The sequence below is a fragment of the Bison bison genome, unplaced genomic scaffold (assembly GCF_000754665.1).
Source record: "Bison bison bison isolate TAMUID 2011002044 unplaced genomic scaffold, Bison_UMD1.0 scf7180017864201, whole genome shotgun sequence".
Lineage (NCBI taxonomy): Eukaryota > Metazoa > Chordata > Mammalia > Artiodactyla > Bovidae > Bison > Bison bison.
Genome location: NW_011494773.1, coordinates 73,815 through 92,868, shown reverse-complemented (window position 1 = coordinate 92,868; position 19,054 = coordinate 73,815). Strand labels below are relative to the sequence as shown.

General features: G+C 46.4%; 1 protein-coding gene across 1 annotated transcript in view; it reads right to left on the bottom strand.

Annotated features, from left to right (window-relative positions):
• Nucleotides 1-11,581, bottom strand: part of LOC104991801 (feline leukemia virus subgroup C receptor-related protein 2-like) — a 23,367-nt gene extending 11,786 nt beyond the window's left edge. The window contains exons 1-3 of the mRNA XM_010844408.1: nt 11,027-11,581; nt 7,862-8,003; nt 5,088-5,228 (exon numbers count right to left, since the gene is read on the bottom strand). Of these exons, the coding sequence (XP_010842710.1) occupies nt 5,088-5,228; nt 7,862-8,003; nt 11,027-11,581 (838 nt within the window). The remainder of the gene's footprint in view (nt 1-5,087; nt 5,229-7,861; nt 8,004-11,026) is intronic.
• Between the last annotated feature and the right edge of the window lie 7,473 nt (nt 11,582-19,054).

Below are 19,054 nucleotides of genomic sequence, written 5' to 3'. Positions count from 1 at the left end.
GGTGACGGTGGTGATTGTAGTGGTGGTGGTGGTGGTGATGGTGATGGTAGTAGTGGTGGTGGTGATGGTGGTGGTGCTGGTGGTGATGGTGATGGTGGTGATGGTGGTGGTGATGCTGGTAGTGGTGGTGGTGGTGATGCTGGTGGTGATGGTGATGCTGGTGGTGGTGGTGGTGGTGGTAGTGATGGTGATGTTGCTGGTGATGCTGGTGATGGTGGTGGTGGTGATGGTGATGCTGGTGATGGTGATGTTGGTGGTGGTGGTGATGGTGGTGGTGGTGATGGTTCAGGTGGTGATGGTGGTGGTGGTGATTGTGATGCTGGTGGTCATGGTGGTGATGCTGGTGGTGAGGGCAGTGGCATGTCCTTACATACTTGACACTTTTCTAAATACCTTACAGTCCTAATAACGTAAAGTAGGTCATATTCTCTTCCAATTTTATAGATGTGAAAGGTACACTCAGATTTGAAAAACAATTATACAGAGGTCTGTCTGGAAGACTCACCAGGGGTCTTTTTAATTTCAGCTAATTTTGAGGCTCACGTGACTGCCACTGGCACACCTGGCATTAGGTCCACTTAGAAGGACATAAGACAGGACACGGTGCCCAGGGATGGCAGCCTCAGGCACCCCTCTTCACTGGAGCCAGTCCACGGGACCCCAGGCCACAGAGCCACTCAGAAGCCATCCTCTTTCGCCCCCAAGCGGATGGCTCAGCGCAGGGAAACGTGGGTGTGGCCCCCACCCTGCCTCAGCCCCTCCCAGGAGCCACTATTGTTTGTAACTCAAGCACAGGCTTAGTTGCCAGGATCCCCATAAAGGGAAAGCCAGTGGAGAGAGCTGCTGTGCTCAGAGAAGGACAACGAAGGGCTTCCCAACAGGGGTGAGAAGATGGCCCAGGAGGGGGACCAAGCTGGTAGAGGAGTGGGACGTGGAGCTCATCTTCTCCCACCAAAACATTAGAAACACACCTGCAATGGAACAAATCACACAGAACAGCTACTGAACACTGACAGAAGCCCCCAGACTTCCATAAAGACGAGAAAACCTCCACAAAGAAGGAATCAGGGTGGGGCCTCTGCCCCAGGAGGGAGCTGTGAAGGAGGGAAGGTTCCCGCACCTGGGGAAGCCTCCTCACCAGGAAGGGGATAAGACTGGATGAGGAAGAGCTTCTGAGCCCAGGAGGAGGGCACAGCAGCTGGTTTGTCAAAGGCAAAAAGGAGAATGACCTGCACAGAAGGCCAGCACCATCTCCCGGCACCTCCCAGCCTGAGATACTCCCCCATCGGTCCAGGCGGGGACTGGATGATGAAGCTCAGGCTTCAGAGGTCAGACCCAGGGAGAGGACCAGGGTTGGCTGCATGAAAATAGCCTGAATAGGTGACTGCGGCAAAGGAGCGTGTACTTAGAAGATGCTTGGGCCTGCCAGAGAGGCAAGGTGCCATTATTGGGGGCACATGAGGGGAGGGGCAGGACCACCATAAGAGCTTCTTTCCCTGTGAGCATGCCCAGGAAACAGGACACCACTTACAGGAGGTCCAAGGACAGCACAAGTCACCACTGTCCTGGTGGGCTCCAGGGGCAGGCACAGATTGCCACCAGGAGACCCATGAGTAGGCGCCAGGCCCTGTGCCCACTGTCCTGGGGGCACGCAAGGCCTGCTGTAACTGCACACCCCATATCACCGGGATAACAGCCAGCACACATTGAGGGAAGAGGCAGCAAGCATCTAAACTAAAAGCAGCCTCTCGATTCCAAAAGAGAGTGCAGAGAAGGACTTGAGCTCACCTCCTCTTGTAAAAATGCCAAACCTGGAAAAAGAATGAAGGCACAGACTGAGAAGTTACAAGAGATGTTCAACAAAGAGCTAGGAAATATAAAGAACAAACGGAGGTGAGCAACACAGTAACTGCTATAAAAAACACACTAGGAGGAATCCATAGCAGAATAACTGAGGCAGAAGAGCAAATAAATGAGGTGGGAGGCTGAATGATGGAAATCACTGCTGTGGGACAGAATAAAGACAAAAGAATGACAAGAAATGAAGGCAGTCTCAGAGACTTCTGGGACAACACTAAACATACCAACACTTGCATTGCTGCTGCTGCTAAGTCACTTCAGTCGTGTCTGGCTCTGTGCAGCCCCATAGACGGCAGCCCACCAGGCTCCCCCGTCCCTGGGATTCTCCAGGCAAGAACATTGCAGTGGGTTGCCATTTCCTTCTCCAATGCATGAAAGTGAAAAGTGAAAGTGAAGTCGCTCAGTCGTGTCCGACCCTCAGCAACCCCATGGACTGCAGCCCACCAGGCTCCTCCATCCATAGGATTTTCCAGGTGAGAGTACTGGAGTAGGGTGCCATTGCCTTCTTCAACACTTGCATTATAGGGGTCCAAAAGGAGAATAGAGGGCATGAGAAAATATTTGAAGAGATTATAGTCAAAAATTTCCTAATATGAGAAAGTAAACACTCACTCCAGTCCAGGAAGCAGAGAGACTCCCATACAAGATAAACCCAAGGAGAACATGCAGAGACATGTATTAATCAAACTGACAAAATTAAAGACAAAGAAAAACTATTAAAAGCAACCAAGGAGAAGCAGCAAATAACATACAATGGAACTCCCACAAGCTTGTCGTTCAGGTGCTAAGTCACATCCGGCTCTTTGTGACCCCATGGACGACAGCATGCCAGGCTTCCCTGTCCTACACTGTCTCCTGGAGTTTGCTCAGACTCATGTCCATTGAGCTGGTGATGCCATCTAACCTCTCATCCTCTGTGCCCCTTCTCCCCTGCCCTCAATCTTTCCCATAAGGTTATCAGCTGGTTTTTCAGCAGAAACTTTGCTGGCCAGAAGGGAATGGCAAGATATATTTGAAGTAATGAAAAGGAATAACCTACAACTAAGAATACTCTATCTAGACAGGTCATTCAGATTTGATGGAGAAATCAAGCTTTACAGATAAGCAAAAGCTAAAAGAATTCAGCACCACCAAACCAGTGTTATAACAAATCCTAAAGGAATTCTCTAGACAGGGAAAAAAAAGAAAAGGCAACTACAATCAAGAAAATTGCAAATGGGGAAGCTCACTAGTAAAGACTAACATAAGGTAGAAAATAATCCACACACACATAGGATATCAAAACCAGCAATCATGAGGAGCAAACAAATGCAGGATATTGGAAATGCACTTGAAATCAGAAGATCAGCAACTTAAAACAATCTTATATAGAGAGAGACTGTTTTATCAAAAGCTATGAAAACCACAAACCAAAAACCTATAATAGATACACAAGAACAAAAACAGCAACCCAAACATATCACTATAGATAGACATCCAATCACAAGAGAAGAGAATAAAAGACAAAGGGAAGAAAACATACTTTCAAAAACAAATCCTAAACAATTAACAAAATGGCAATAAGAACATTCACATTGTTAATTACCTTAAATGTAAATAGATTAAATGCTCCCACCAAAAGACATAGACTGACTGAATGGATACAAAAAGAAGACCCATATATATGCTGTCTATAAGAAACCCACTTCAGATCTAGGAACACACACAGACTGAAAGGGACAGAATGAAATAAAAAATATTCCATGCAAATGGAAATCAAGAGAAAGCTAGAGCAATACTCATATCAGACAAAATAGACTTTAAAATACAGAATATTACAAGATACAAAGAAGGACACTACATAACGATCAAGGGATATATAAAAATTATATATATATATATATGCACTCAACATAGAAGCACCCAAATATATAAGGCAAATGCTAACAGCCATACAAGGAGAAATCAACAGTAACACAATAATAGTAGGGACTTACAAGTTGGTTCTTTGAAAAGATAAGCAATATTGATAAACCTTTAGCTAGATTCATCATGAAAAAAAGGGAAAGAACACAAAATCATAAATTAGAAAGGAAAGAGGAGACGTTAAAACTGACACCACATAAATACAAAGGGCGACTACTATAAAAAACTATATGCCAATAAACGGACAACCTTGAAGAAATGGACAAATTCTTAGAAAGACACAGGCTTCTAAAACTGAACCAGAAAGAAGTAGAAAATATGAACAGACCAATTGCAAATAGTGAAATTAAAACAGTGACTTAAAAACTCCCAACAGGAACTTCCCTGGTGGTCCAGTGGTTAAAATCTGCCTTCCAATGTAAGAGGGATATGGGTTCGATCCCTGGGCAGAGAACTAAAATCCCACATGCTGTGTGGCCAAACTAATAAACAAAAAACATAAAAACAACAATGCAGTACACCCAGTTAGACTTGACTTTCAGGAAAATAATTTTTTAGTATAAAAATGCCCCAAATCCAGATACATCAGGTCTCTTCTTTCACATTTCTAGTTGAAGTACACGCCTGGACACATCTGCTTCTTACCATACCTGATGTTGTCTTGCATTCAGGTAAAAAAAGGAGCCAAGTGAGCAGATGAAGGATTGGTTGGGGAATGATTCACATAGTAAGACTCATGTAAACATCCATCCATACATTCATTCAATCACCCATTTAACAATTGTCAGCTTGGAGTACCTGCTCCAGGCTATAATTTCTCCTACTGCTGAGGAAATATATAGGTTAATAGACATAAATCCCTACTCTCAGGGAGTTCCTAGTTTGTGGGAAAACAGACTTGGAAATGACTTGTCGTGTCTGACTCTTTGTGACCCCATGGACTGTAGCCCACCAGGCTCCTCCATCCATGGAATTTTCCAGGCAAGAGTACTGGAGTGGGTTGCCATTTCCTTCTCCAAAGATGTACTAAGAACAGCACAATAAATGGTCACCTAATACTGCTTCACAGCAGACATACTGGGATGAGACTTGGAGGGTCAGCAGACATGTTGCCAGGTGACTTGACAGGGGAAGGAATGGTTTCCCAGGTAAACTTAAAGGAACAGGGAAGACTCTGAGGCACAGCTGGCTCTTCTGCTTAACCCTAAATGACGACTTTACATATACATTTGGGATCTGGAAACTGTAAGATGCACAGAAACATCAGGTCTCTTGTCTCACATGCCCAGCCCCAGTACACCCCGGACACACGTGCATCATACCATAGGTGATGACTAGCAGCACAAAGTTGAGGTTTTTGAAGAGTCGGATGATGGAACTTAAATACGAAGCATCAGTAGACGCCAAGGCATAGCTCAGGCACTGGGCCCTGCTGGGGGGATGTTTAGGCTTCTCTTTGAACACTGAAAGGAAACAAACAGGTCATTGCAAGTCCCCTGCCCTACTCCTGCAGAGCTGACACACGGATAAGAGCTGGCTCCCTCATCTGAGAAGGGCTCAGACTCCAAAAGGAAATATTAACTCTTTGATTAAATCCTCTCGAGCCTCCTCTCTTGAAGCTGCATCTCACTGTCTGTGGCTGAGGGGCTGGTCCTTTGACTACTTTTTCTTAATGACCTTTGGACAGCTGCGATCATTGGACTTTCCAGGCAGTGCTCGAGGATAAAGGAGTCCTGTAATAAATGGCAAATACCAAATGGCAGAGCACTGCAAAATCCCATAGTAACCAGTGGACAGAAAGGAAGTGAGAGCTGAGGCTCTGGGATTCGTGGGCCCAGATGGGGACTCAGCCCCAGAGCTCCTCCCGGGGAAAGGGCTGGGCTGCCCATGAGAGCACAGAGCCTGGCACCTGCTGCCAATAAACGCTCCCTGAGTGAGGGAAGGAGCTGCTCCTATTGCAGAGACCTCGAGTCCCTCCCTAGTTTCTCAGAGTATGCCTCCTGGGAAACCAGAGGACTAACACGCGCTCCTGCAGGACTGGGGCTCTGATAGGAAGGACCTGGGAGGGACAGTGGGAAAACCATTCTCCGTACGTTCTAGTTTCAGTACAGCCGGTACAGTCCATTTCGCTGCACTGACTGCTGTCCAGTTCTCTGGGGGCCAGATCAGTTTAACCAGCTGTCTGCCTAAATTGGTCCCCCAGCTGAAGCACCATCTTCATCCGCAGACTCCATAAGAACACTTGTGAAAGGTTGGGAGACTGTCTCCATTTAGAGGAAGCTCTGGAAATGAGATTTAATCACTTGAAGATCAAATGATCCCCCCGCTCAGACAACCCTCCAGCCCAGACTACAGGGCCCTGCTTCTTCCTTCTCTGGAAATAGTCTTGAACAACCTACCACCTTTAGGAACCTCTCATCCATTGTCTGGCCTGTTCACCTCCATTTCTATTATGTGTATGTGCTGTGCTTAGTCGTGTCTGACTCTTCGCAGTGCCCTGGACTACAGCCCATCAGGCTTCTCTGTCCATGGGGATTCTCCAGGCAAAAATACTGGAGTGGATAGCCTATTCCTTCTTCAGGGGATCTTCCCAACCCAGGAATCAGACCAGGGTTTCCTGCATTGCAGGCAGATTCTTGACCAGCTGAGCTAACAAATTGGTCCCAAGTTTTCTATTAGCGGAAAGAAATCAAGGAAAGAAGTGTTTTGTTTTTTAATATCTGTAATGGCAGGGTTTGCTCAGGGACTTGCCAACTGCAAACCACAATTCAGATAAGATTTTTCAGTTCTTTTTACTCAAGGACTGTGTGTGTTTAATAGTAAAATGTCACGCTGTAGAAATGTCCTACCTTCAGATCTCAACTGCAAAGGACCAGGCCCTCATTTGCTACAAACACAAGGATTGACAACTAGGTACATTACAGTTTGAAACTTCAGTTCTGGCTGAGATTGTTTTCAGCCACAGCTTCACAGATCCCACCTTTCCAGGAGCAAGAAGGAACTCCATCCAAGGGATCCTGTGAGCTTTGAAAAGCCATCAGGCAGCCCCTCCTCAGCTTGGACCCGGTGAGGGAATGACAGTAAGAACAGCTGGATGAGGTGCGTGATCATAAAATTGTTTGACTCTGGAGGTGAGGCCGGCAGGAAGGAAGGAAAACTTAAACGTGTGTGGTGGAATTTTCAGATATTAAGAGACAGCTGGTTAATCTTTAAAGACAAATGACTCACTGAAAATGAACACTTCTTCTGCACTCTTTCTGAAGTTATCACAGCCTGTGTGATATCACTCAGATGATAAAAGAGGATATAAATCGTATTAACCAAATATCTCAATGCTCAGATATATATTCATATAAAATTAATAGTAGTTATTTGAGGTTTCTGGTTGGGGTTAGCTGGTACAATGGTGATCCTTTTCTTCATGCTTTTTTTTGTGTATTTTCTAGATTTTTCCATAATAAGCCTATCTTATATACCTTTTTAAAAAAGTATTTTAGAAATGTGGTCCCCAGGTATTTTCAGGTGAATGTATGAGAGGACTAGTGTTTGCAGGTCAATCCTGTTTTGTTCCAGAACTTTAGAGTATGGAGTTAAACAATTTAGGCTTGAATCCAATCTCTGCCACTTACTATCTGATCTTGAATACCTTCACTCTCCTCAAGTATCAGTTTACCCTTAGTTAAGTGAACTGAGAGTGGGATCCCCTCTATAGGGCCCTTGAAGAGTCAATGAGATCAGGCACACTCAGCACAGGGCCTGTGACATCATAAATGCTCACCGGGGTTTCATCAAGGAAATCAGCAGGCTGCCCATTAATTCTAATAAGGTCACGCTAGGAAACTGGTGAATTACAGCTAAACTTTACTGAGCAGCTAACAAAGTACACAGGACCAGCTAGCACTGTATGAGCAGCAACTACTCAGGCTATAAGGCTTAAAGACCATTAGAAGCCCAGCCTCCAGTTTCTGTAGATATATTTTATAGAATGCATGGTACCTAGAATGGTGTTCTAGGGTCATGTTCATAAGGTCCTCACCCAAGTCAGCAGGACCTCCCTCCGTCCCCACCCACCCCTTAAATCTGCTAATGACCTTACCGACGATGACAAGGATGAAAAGCAGAGTGGCCACACCTGCTGTTACGTAGAACATGATGCTGATATAGTAGGCAAGCTCATCAGGGTTGTCGATGTTGGGTACCGAGACAGCAGGGACCAAGAACCCAAGGGCAATTCCAAGCTATAGAAGACAGAGAGAATCAATAGTAGTATAAGTGTTCAAGAGGGGACAGTACACACTTAACCCACTCCTAATAAGAATCATAATCCCCAACTTCCGTTCTCTCTTAGAACACAAACAGGGATTGTTTTCCCTCTTAAGACACCACAGAGATCTTTCTTTTGCTTCACAATTCAACTTACGTACATTTATGACACCCCTCGGTATCAATCCTATTGAAAAAATTATAGTTGGAGTTCTCAATGCAAGCTGGCTCTTCTCTAGCCGCAAACTACTGAACAATGTTCCTATACTCCCATCGCTAAGGTAGAATGAAATCATGCCATTTGCAGTAACACTGATGGACGTAGAGATTCTCATACTGAGTAAAATAAGTTAGAGAACAACAAATATCGTTATGATATCTCTTAAATGTGGAATGCTCAAAATCCTTCAAGCTAGGTTCAGCAGTATAAGAACCAAGAACTTCCAGATGTACAAGCTGGGTTTCGAAGAGGCAGAGGATTCAGAGATCACGTTGCCAACATTTGTTGGATCATGCAGAAAACATGGGAGTTTCAGAAAAAAACCTTCTTTTGCTTCATTGACTACATGAAAAGCTTTGACTGTGTGGATCACAACAAACTGTGGAAAATTCTTAAAGAGATGGGAGTACCAGAACACTTTACCTGGCTCCTGAGAATTCTGTATCTGGGTCAAGAATCCAACAGTTAGATCATTACATAGAACAACTGACTGGCTCAAAATTGGGAAAGGAGTATGAGAAAGCGGTATCCCTGCTTATTTTAACTTGTATGCAGAGTTGCTGTTGTTAGTCGCTAAGTCATGTCCAATTCTTTGCCTGCCAGTCTCTTCTCTCCATGCGATTCTCCAGGCAAGAATACTGGAGTGGGTTGCCATTTCCTTCTCTAGGGGAACTTCACAACCCAGGGATCGAAGCCATGTCTCCTGCATTGCAGGCAGATTCTTTACTACTGAGTCACCTGGGAAACCCATATGCAGACTTTATCATGTGAAATGCTGAGTTGGATGAATCACAAGCTGGAATCAAGAATGCTGGGAGAAATAGCAACAACCTCAGATATACAGTTTACTTCATGTATCTGTGGGAGGTACAAGGGTGTGGAGCTTCCTGGTCCACAATCTACTAAGGGACAGGCTGGGTGGGAAGGTCAAGCGAGAAGGAAACAGAAGACATAGACTTGATTCCACGGAATCATCAGGCCCTCAAGACTGCCTGCCAAGGCAACACGGCCAAGACAGAAGCCAGGCCAGGCTACCAGAGCCTCCTCCCAAGCAGTGCACTGAGCTGAAGGTCAAAGAAGCAGGGTTAGGAGTTACTCTGCTGTGGTTCCACCTCACAGGCCTGCAGGGCCTCTACCACCCTGCCCCGCACGCCCCAGGGGTCCAGGATATTTTCAGAACCTCAAGTGAATCAGAATTATAAGCGCTACCCCAAGCCCACCTTCCCATCTCACTCTGGAGAGCGACTGAGCTCCCAGCTCCTCCCCCTGGGAACTGGACCCTTCCTACAGCAGCACAGACACGCCAGCCCCGACAGGAACCCGGCTCCAGGCAGGAGGGCGCCTTCCCAGGGCACGGAGCTCCTCTCTCCTGGTGATTTCACATCTGATCACAAACCTCGCCTGGGAAGCCAGGTGGAAACACAGGCGCCTGGCCTCTTCCCTGGAGGATCTGATTAGAAGTCCAGGTGAGGGCCCAGGCATCTGTAGTCTGTCCTGGACCCACAGGTGAGGTAAATGGGCACCATTTGAGGGAGCACTGGTCTAGTTTCCTTCCCCAGTGGCCAGCCTCTGAGCTCACCCACCTGCCTGTATCTTTGGTGAGGGCTTTGCATGAAGGAGAAACCAGAACTGGCATTCAGTTCCCCTTTACCTTCCCTAGAAGTCTAATATAACCCACAATTTCAAAACTTTTAAAATAACAATAATTATAATAAGTTGTTGAGTTTTATCAGCATATAAAAAAAGTTTATAAGCTAGACTCAAAAGACAAATATTATTGATTTTTATTGATATTGATTTATTTATTGATTTATTGATATAAATATTGATTATTTGATTTTGGTTATATGAATTATCTAGAACATGCAAATTCATAGAAAGTAGAAGAGCTTACTAGAGGCAGGAGGAGGGGGAAAGGACAGGTTGTTATTTAACTGGTACAGAGTTGTTGGGAATGAAGAAAAAAAGTTTTGGGTACATATATTAGTAATTCTTATACAACCTTGTGAAAATAATGCCATTGAATTGTACATGTATGACTGGGTAAAATTACAAATATGTCAATTTCAACACAATTTAAAAAATCAGGTTCATAACACGCCCAACTTTCTGGCCCATAAACTCATGGAGATGCAAAGAATTTAAGACTCTCCTTTCAGAATGAAGGGAAAACAAAGGCTTCCCAGGACTTCCTGTGATTTGCAGGCCTTGGAAATCAGAGCAGCAGTTCTACTCTATCCTCCTGCACTCAACTCTAACCTCCAGGGAAGGAGTTGGGCCCCGGGCTCTGACCCGCTGTCCTGGCCTCAGCTGTGTGTAAGGAAGGTGAGAGCAACAGCAGGGCCACCAGGGCCCCGCTCTGCTTTCCACGGGGTATGGGAGATGCTGCGCTTGAGGAAAGCTGGTTGGACGGGCAAAAAACATCTGCCAAGCTTAAGACACAGAATAGTCTGACGCTCAGGGACTGCTCCCCGAGGAAGAACAGCAGCACAGAACTCACAGGTTCAAGCTGGTGAAGTAAGTTGAGGAATGAGATCATAAAGATGGCGACAGCAGGCTTTCTGCCTGCAGAGGAGACACCGTGGGTGACAGGAAAGGCCCATCCTTCTGTCTCCCCACTTTTCTCACACAGTCACTCAGTCACACTTAGTCAGACTCAGCCACACTTCACCTAGGGTCGCAAACACTGTTGCAGTCGGAAAACACAGCCTTCACCCAGTGAGGCAGTTCGGTACAATGAACACTCAGTCCCCAGTGAATACCCACTCCTCCACCCACCTGATTGCCGAGGACAGCTATGGAGCAGGCTGTTGACACCTCATCATCTCCGAACCAGACGGAAGCAATGTGGGAGGGCACACCCAGGATGAAGACCTGGGCCACGGAGCAGACGACCTGGCCCAGCACCGTGACTGGGAAGAGATGCGGCTGCAGGCTGCCCAGCTTCACCCAGGCCCCCAGGCAGTTGAGAGCAGAGCCAGCGAGGGCGATGGTCCGCAGGCCGAACTTCTCCAAGAGCCAGGCCACCGGCAGGAGCAGAGGAATGTAGGCCAGCATGTAGCACATGGACAGCCAGTCGATGGCAAAGGAACTGACCCCGTAGAAGTACATGAAGATGTTATTGATGGCGGCGTACTGGATCCACTGGAAGGCATTGCACATGGAGTAGCAGCTGAACACCAGGACGACTGCCCACCGGCGCTTGCTCACCTTGATCGTGAACTCTCTGTCCAAGACTCTGAATAGGGTGTAGCCACGGGCTTCCGCCTCAAGTGGGGACCTCTGAGAAGGGGTGCCATCATGCTCCTGTTGGTTCAGATCTTCATCCTCCATGACTCCAACCTGTACCGGAGCCCTGAGCATGTGCTAGGGACTCCAGCAGTCTTAAGAGACAGCGCTTTGACCGGTTCTCTGAAGCCCTCAGGCCACTTGCCCGCCTGTTGCAGAGTCCCAGAATAAAGGGAGGCCTGAGCCTACCGAAGAGCCCAGAGTGGGGCTCCCTGTGCTCCCCTCCCAGCGACTGCTCCCACTTGGCCTTTATGTCTCTGTCCCTGACTGCTATGCCCTAGGCTGGTGGAAAATGCCTCGAGCCAGTCCTGGCAACCTCCCAAGGCTTTCTGGCCAGTTCAGCCCATCAAAAACAGTTATCTCCTTGCACAAGAACTTTACAGGACTGTGATAGCTCTGGGGCGGGCATTGGGGCCTGGCTCCACCTCACTCCCCCACCCTAATTCCCAACCCTGTTTGCTAGACTTTCAGTATAAAGATAAATTTGTAAATTTCCCAGGCTGGTTGTGCTCTTGGGATAAAGTGAGTTATAGAAAACTTGTCTCCTATTTGCTTTCCCCCAGTCCTGGTCTTTTGTTAGGGAACTCAGATTTGCAGCTAATTGGCAGGGTTCTTCTTTCCTTTGGATTCCTGGGGCCTCCTACACGTGGGGACCTGAGTGGGAGGGGAGAGGGGAGTTCTCAGATGCTGAAGACGCAGTGTCAGTTGAGTGAACTGCCTAGCACAGCACACACTGTTAAGTGGGCTCTGCAGCCAGCTAGCCCTAGACTGCCCCCTGCTGGTCTGCAGCCAGGTAAAACCTCAAGTCAAAGCCTGGAACACACATTTATTTCAGCCCAGAGGGGAGATTAGAGGCCAGATCCTCCCTGGTTTCAAACACCAGCCCAGCTGCTCCTAGGTGTGTTCTGTAAACTAAGATTCTCCACATCTCTGTGTCTCAGTGTTTTTGAAAATCTATGAAACAGGGATGATGAGATAATGGTACCTACCTCACAGTATTGTTTGGAGGCTTGAGTGGGTTAAGATTTGAAAGCACTTGGAAAATTCCTGGCGGGTAGTAAACATTCCAGGAGTGTCAGGTATCCTAACAATTAAAAACACACAACTGTTTGAGGTGTGCTAAATCTGTCTAGTGTATTCGCTCATTTAAGCATCACAAGAATTCTGTGATGGAAGTGCTTTCACTAGTGTGCAGTTTTTAGATTCGAAACCTGAGACACAAAGAAGGGAAGTAACTTCTTACTTGAGGTCTCAGCTGATGCAAAGAGAGGCGTAATTCTCCTGCAAGTGTGTATCCATTGTGAAACATGCCAGCTACTCAGGCACAGTCTGGGGACAGCCGTGTTGGCATCCCCTTGGGTTTATTACAAAGGCAGGAGCCCAGCTTCACCCCAACCTACTGAATCAGCGGCTGCATTTTGAAAGACCTCTAGGTGATTTATTTGTTAGCATATTAAAGTTCAAGTGCCACTGGGTGCAGTGCTTTCTTGTGTTCTTTAATTTTCACAGCAAAAAAGGAAGAATTTAAGGCTCTGCGGACGTGGTTCTAAACTTGTTCTGCACATTAAAATCACATGGGGAACTCCACATTCCCAAAGGCTCTGCCACACTCCAGATCAGGTCTCTGAGAATGGATCCAGCCTTGGCATGTTTAAAGTTGCAGCCAGGTTTGAGCACCCTTGTGGTTTGAGAGCCACTGGTTTCCAGGAGTGGGAACACTGATTGAAGGCATCCAATTTTTCGGTAGAAATCATGAAGTCTTGGATTATAGTAGAGTGTCTGAAGAGGGAACTCATACTATATAAGAACTTCTACATTAATTTCCCATCCCCTGTCTCAATACTCCTAAGTTTTCCCAATCTTCTCCAGGGAGCATGGAACTTCCTTTCTCGGGAAACTCTCTGAGAGGTCTCACTGTTTCTTTCCCTAGGTTATCATGGTTCTTTACTAAAACCTTGCAGATACATTCTTAACTTCATTTTACAGATCTGGAAACTGAGGCCCAGAGAGTCAGAGGGTGTTATCAGAGCCCCACAGCTGACTGGCATCAGAACAAGCAGACCGGTTTCCAGAGTCCCTTTCCACAAGTCTCTCCTAAGTGCTTCTCTGGGGCAATGCTTCAGTTTAGTGACAATTCCCAAGTATCTAACCTGGGATTCAAGGGCTATTTGGAGTTGCCTTTTGTGTGGAGGGAGACAGATCTACTGTGAGCCTTGGACTTAGTGTACTCAGGGTTCGTTCTACACTATGGGCTTTGGGATCCTGGGCAAGTTATTTTACCTCTTTAGTCTTCAATTTATGAATGTGTGAAATGAAGATTAAAACTACAGTGTCATAGGGTTGCTGTGAGAATTATTAATAATTAAGATAATGTGTCAATTGTTTTCAAAAACAATATTCTGACAGCCACCAAGTACTGTAGTACTATCTCTTGGCTGATTCCCACCAGGGAGAGGAAAGGTATACAAACGTGGAGTAGATTTACATTGAAAGAAATATTTTGTATTCAGGGAAGAAACACTCATTGAGCAGCTTACTATATGTTCTATTCATCAGCATGTTCTGTCTATAGACATCAATCAGTATACGCTGAAGCTGAAGGAAAAGTACATTTTAGTGGTTGCTTTTTAAAGGGATTCTGCTTCCTGGTTCTATTCCAGTTGACTCCCCCAGGGAGCTAGAGAGAACCCCTGACTTTGAGTTCAAGTCTTCCTGGTTCTGCGCACAAAGGTTAGAGGGTCTCCCCTGGAGGCCAGCACTACCACTGGCGTTAGGAGCTGATCCTGAAGTCCAAAGCTGGTGGTACTTTGTCATTTTATCTTAGTTTTCCTTTGGTTACGTATCAAAGGCAAAGATGAGCTGGACTTAACGGTCAAAACAGATAGAGATGAGAAAGGAAGACACCATTTGGCTGGGGGTGTTGAGGGAGGTAGGCCCTCCCCAATCCCTCCACCCCAAAAACACATGTGGGGGTGGGCAGTCTCAGTCTTACCTCTCCCACCTCCCACAGCACCAAACAAAGGCCTCCAGCCCCAGGGGCTGCTCCCACCGCAACCTGGGCTGTACATGCAGCGGTTTCCAGCAGTCCCAAGGTCAGGGGGTGTGGCACCCTTTTGGATCGCTTATCACCACCTCCGCGGGGGCTGTAGAGTGACAGCATGGAGGATGTGAAGGGCAGGCTAAATCGCTAGCGAATCAGGTGAGGCCCTCGGTGAACCCCCCTAAAAAGTACTGACACGTGGAGTTTGTATAAATGCTGCCCTTACGCATCCTGCATGTGCCATTTCCATGTGCAATACTGGGCTCGCGACACCCTGTCTGCCTCAGTGTCCGCGCTTCCCACGTATTCCAGCTGGAAACTCTGCTGCATGTCTCTGTTCAGCCTGGGACCCTGAGTGAGGGAAGCTCCACTGCACATGCCTGTCTCAATATCTGTGTGTAGAGTGGGCTGAATTTCTTATCACTACGGAATTTTGAAAACTGAAATGAAGAGGAGAGCCAATCAGTTTACACAGAGAGAAGAAAGGTTCTTAAAACATTTTCAAGAAAACAGGTGCAGAATGTCATCAGGTTGTCGTCAAGCCTGGAACCTGGAGGTCAGTAGAACAATGTTTTCTGAAGGAGAATCATTTCCTGCCTAGACTCCTACACGGAGACCACCGAAGGAAAAAAAAAAAAAAACTACTAGAAAAGAACCAAACACTTTCACACATGTAAAGTTTTTAAAGGCACTTCCTTCTCCTCCCAAGAATCTGCTAAAGGATGTGCTTCACCAAAATGAGGGAGGAGACAGAGAGAGAGTAAGATGTACGATTGAAGAAGCCAGGACGACAACCCAGGAAAGGAAAGGGGACTCACCAAGACGACAGCAAAGGAACATCCCAGGGACAGCTATGGGCCAGGCAGAGAAACTGCCGGTTCAGACTGAAGCCGATCAAAGACTCCAGGAAAGGTTGGTCAAGATGACCCTGAGAAGACTGTGTTTTGGAATATTGAAAGAGGTTTGCATGGAGGGAGGAGGGTTCAGGATGGGGAACGCGGGTATACCTGTGGTGGATTCATTTCGATATTTGGCAAAACTAATACAATATTGTAAAGTTTAAAAATAAAATTAAAAAAAAAAAAAGAAAAGAAAGAGGTTTGCAGACAGGGAGAGAATTAGGGATGGGACTCGTGATCAGTACCACAAATATAGCTAAATAAATGGGGAGGGGAGGCAATCTTAAATTCCAGTGAAATATAAAAAGTTATGGAGGAAAAGAGAGCAAAGTCATGATTACCTTAAGAGACTCAGTTGTGAACAACGTGAGCACAGTCATGATAATATGAACACTGAACTTGAAGTGATCACATTTGACCAAAATGATCAAAGTGTATCAGGAGGATGGGGGAACAGGAAGTGGGTACATGCCTGTGGTGGAGATGAGGGCGGGGTGAGCAGAGCTGAATCCTTGACTGCCATATTGGAAAGTCAGCAGATAATGCCTAACATGGATAAAATCAGTAAGTATCTGTATACCCATGTTATTTAGTGAGGAAGGTAAATACCAAAGAATCATCTGTTAATGGCTGAAATATTTGCCTCAGAGGACCATGAAGGCAAGGTAGGCAATGATATGTTTGACAGATGATAATTTGAGATTTTTAAACTATGCAAAATTTGGTTTAAAAAAAACCTCAAAATTTAAACATAGATCAATAATAGAGATTGAGCTGCTTCTCTGAGGCCCATAGGTGATGTCCAGGGGTGAGGTCAATTCCATCCTGGACTTTATAATGTCGGAGCTAAAATGAACACCAAGTCTCCAACCCTGGAGCCGCAGGGAAGCCTCTTCAGTTGAGCTGTGTCCTCCAAAGCTGTGCTGGGTGCCTCCTCAGAAAAGCAGATGTGTGTTCAGAGGCCCTGTTACCTGCACTCAAGTCTTCATCGTTCTCTGGCCTTCCGTCTGCTTCTAGTGGCTTTCAGGCTTGTAGCCTCTCTGGGGGTCTGATGCCTTCTATAATATTTGTGACTCACCTGCTGCCCCAGCATCCAAGGGCCGACCCAGGTCTGCTTCTCCCCTGAATCCTTGTGTCATTGAGTAGCTCTGTCAGCTCGCAGTCAGCCAAACCCAAGCCCTGAGAGGCACCATCACTGTGTCCACGGGGTGCAGACCTCCTCACCTTCTTACTTCAGATTCTCATGGCTTCTCACCTTGATTCTGTGATGCCATCTTCATCGTTCTTACACGTCTTATTCACATCACTCAGTTCCACAGGGCATTTCCCTTCCGTCCCAGCCTCTGCCCTGCCTTGAACACTCCAGTAGCCACCCCTCACTTCCAGAAGGTTCTCACTCCCTGACTTGTGCACAGGAGGTTGTGATGTCGCCCTGGCCACCGCTCCCACCACTGCTCACTCCCACCTTTCCCTCCACGTGCTGGACCTGCCTGCAGCTCCCAGGCAGCACTAGGAACACATCCTGCCTAGAGTGCGCCATGCTTCACTGCAGAACAAGCATCACATCCTCCAGGAAGCCTTCCTTAGCACCCAAGTCTGAGTCAGAGTTCACCTGCTCACCTTTCTGGTAGCTCCTTTCTAATGGTAGCATGAACGCTTGTTTTCCTCTTTAAGTCCTCTATTTTCCATGGGTTCTTTGAGGTTATGAATCATTCCTTTCATAGTCAATCCTGAACCCCTAAGCCTGCTAACTGGCCCCAGAAGGGACATGAAGGTATAACTGAGGCAATTGCTTCAGGCAATTGCCAAGAGGCAATTCCTGTGTGCCCCTCCAGAGATCTCAACATGAACGAAAGCGTGTCCAGCTGTTACCCAGCCCAAGCTTGCTCTGCTCGCCACACGACAGGGCAGTAAATGGGAGATGAGTTGCTGGGGACAATGAATAATGACTTTAATCAGGAAGCTAGCAGACCAAGAATTTGACAGACTACTGTCTCAAGAAACCTATCTTCCCTCAGTCTGAAATGGTCTCCTTTTATACTTACAACTCTCCACAACAGAGGAAGTGAGCGGCCACTGTGATGGCAACCGATGGCTGAGAGGGACCTCTGTCAGTCTCTGGCTAACACGCCTGTCCCACCCCTATTACAATTCCCATTTATTAGTCTAGATACAATCTAGTGGGAATAAGGGGTGATAATCTTTCTAGCCACTTCCTGCTAAACAGAGATGATGAGGGCCAGGTTGTGAAATGGAACTGATCAGCTTTGGGCTAGGAATATTTAAAAATTTTAGTAAATAATACATTTCTCTTTCTTTAACTACAACTATTTGAACCTGATGAAATTTCTTCTACAAGGAAATTTTAATCTCAACACTTGTCTTTTTTGAAGAGCAACCTTAAGGCTTCTAAGGGCTCACAAACCTCTTGCTCTCTAGGCCTCTCAGGAGTTGGGTCGTTTTCTGATGACAGTGGGGCTGCTTTGACCTGAATGTGACGTTTCCATGGCTTTACTCCAGCTAACTTGACCGATGACTGCATGGTAATTAAAACCAGGGGCTTCCCTGGTGGCTCAGAGCTAAAGAATCTGAGTGCCAAGCAGGAGACCTGGGTTCGATCCCTGGAGAAGGAAATGGCAACCCAACCCAGTATTCTTGCCTGGACAATTCCATGCACAGAGGAGCCTGGTGGGCTGCAGTCCACGGGGCTGCAAAGAGTGGGACATGACTGAGTGACTAAAACTTTCACTATTATGTGTAGGGCTTCTATAATCAAATTGTCCACATATTGGAGGAAGAGTCCTTCATCCAATTTGAAGTTTCTAAGGTCCCTAGCCAACACTAACATTTCCCAAAAAGGTAAGGGGAATTTTTTTCCACTGTACCACATGCAGCATATGGGATCTTAGTTCCCCAAACAGGGATAGAACCTGTGACCCCTGCAGTGCAGTAGAGGCATGGAGTCTTAACCACGGACCATCAGGGAAGCCTCCAAGGTAGGGGTATTCTTAAATCCTTGAGGCAGGACTGTCCGACTATACTGTTGGACTATCTGTTCTTGTGGGCTATCATTCAAAGACAAACAGCTGCTATGATTCTTCTGTGATAGGGGTGCAGAAAAAAAGCATCTTTCAAGTCCAAAACTGACAACCAGTTTTAATTCTCCTAGAATAGTTGAAAGCAGAGAGGATAGTTGTAAGTAGCTACCACAGGTGCAAATCTTAGACTATTTCATTACTAGCCCTCAAGTCTTAGACAAAGCAATACTCTACTGAGTTTGACTTTTTGACTGGGAAGATAGGGGTGTTATATGGGGACAGACAAAATGTAATCAGTCCTGTTTTCAAAAACCTTAGAGAATTGGCTGAATTCCCTTGTGGTTTCTTGCTTAAGGGGGTATTAGGTGTCCCAGCATCCCTTTTGAATGGGGTTTGTATTAGCCTTGTGTTTTTGCCCTATCCTGGAGTGCCATCTGGAGAAGGCAATGGCACCCCACTCCAGTACTCTTACCTGGAAAACCCCATGGATGGAGGAGCCTGGTAGGCTGCAGTCCATGGGGTCGCTAAGTCGGACACGACT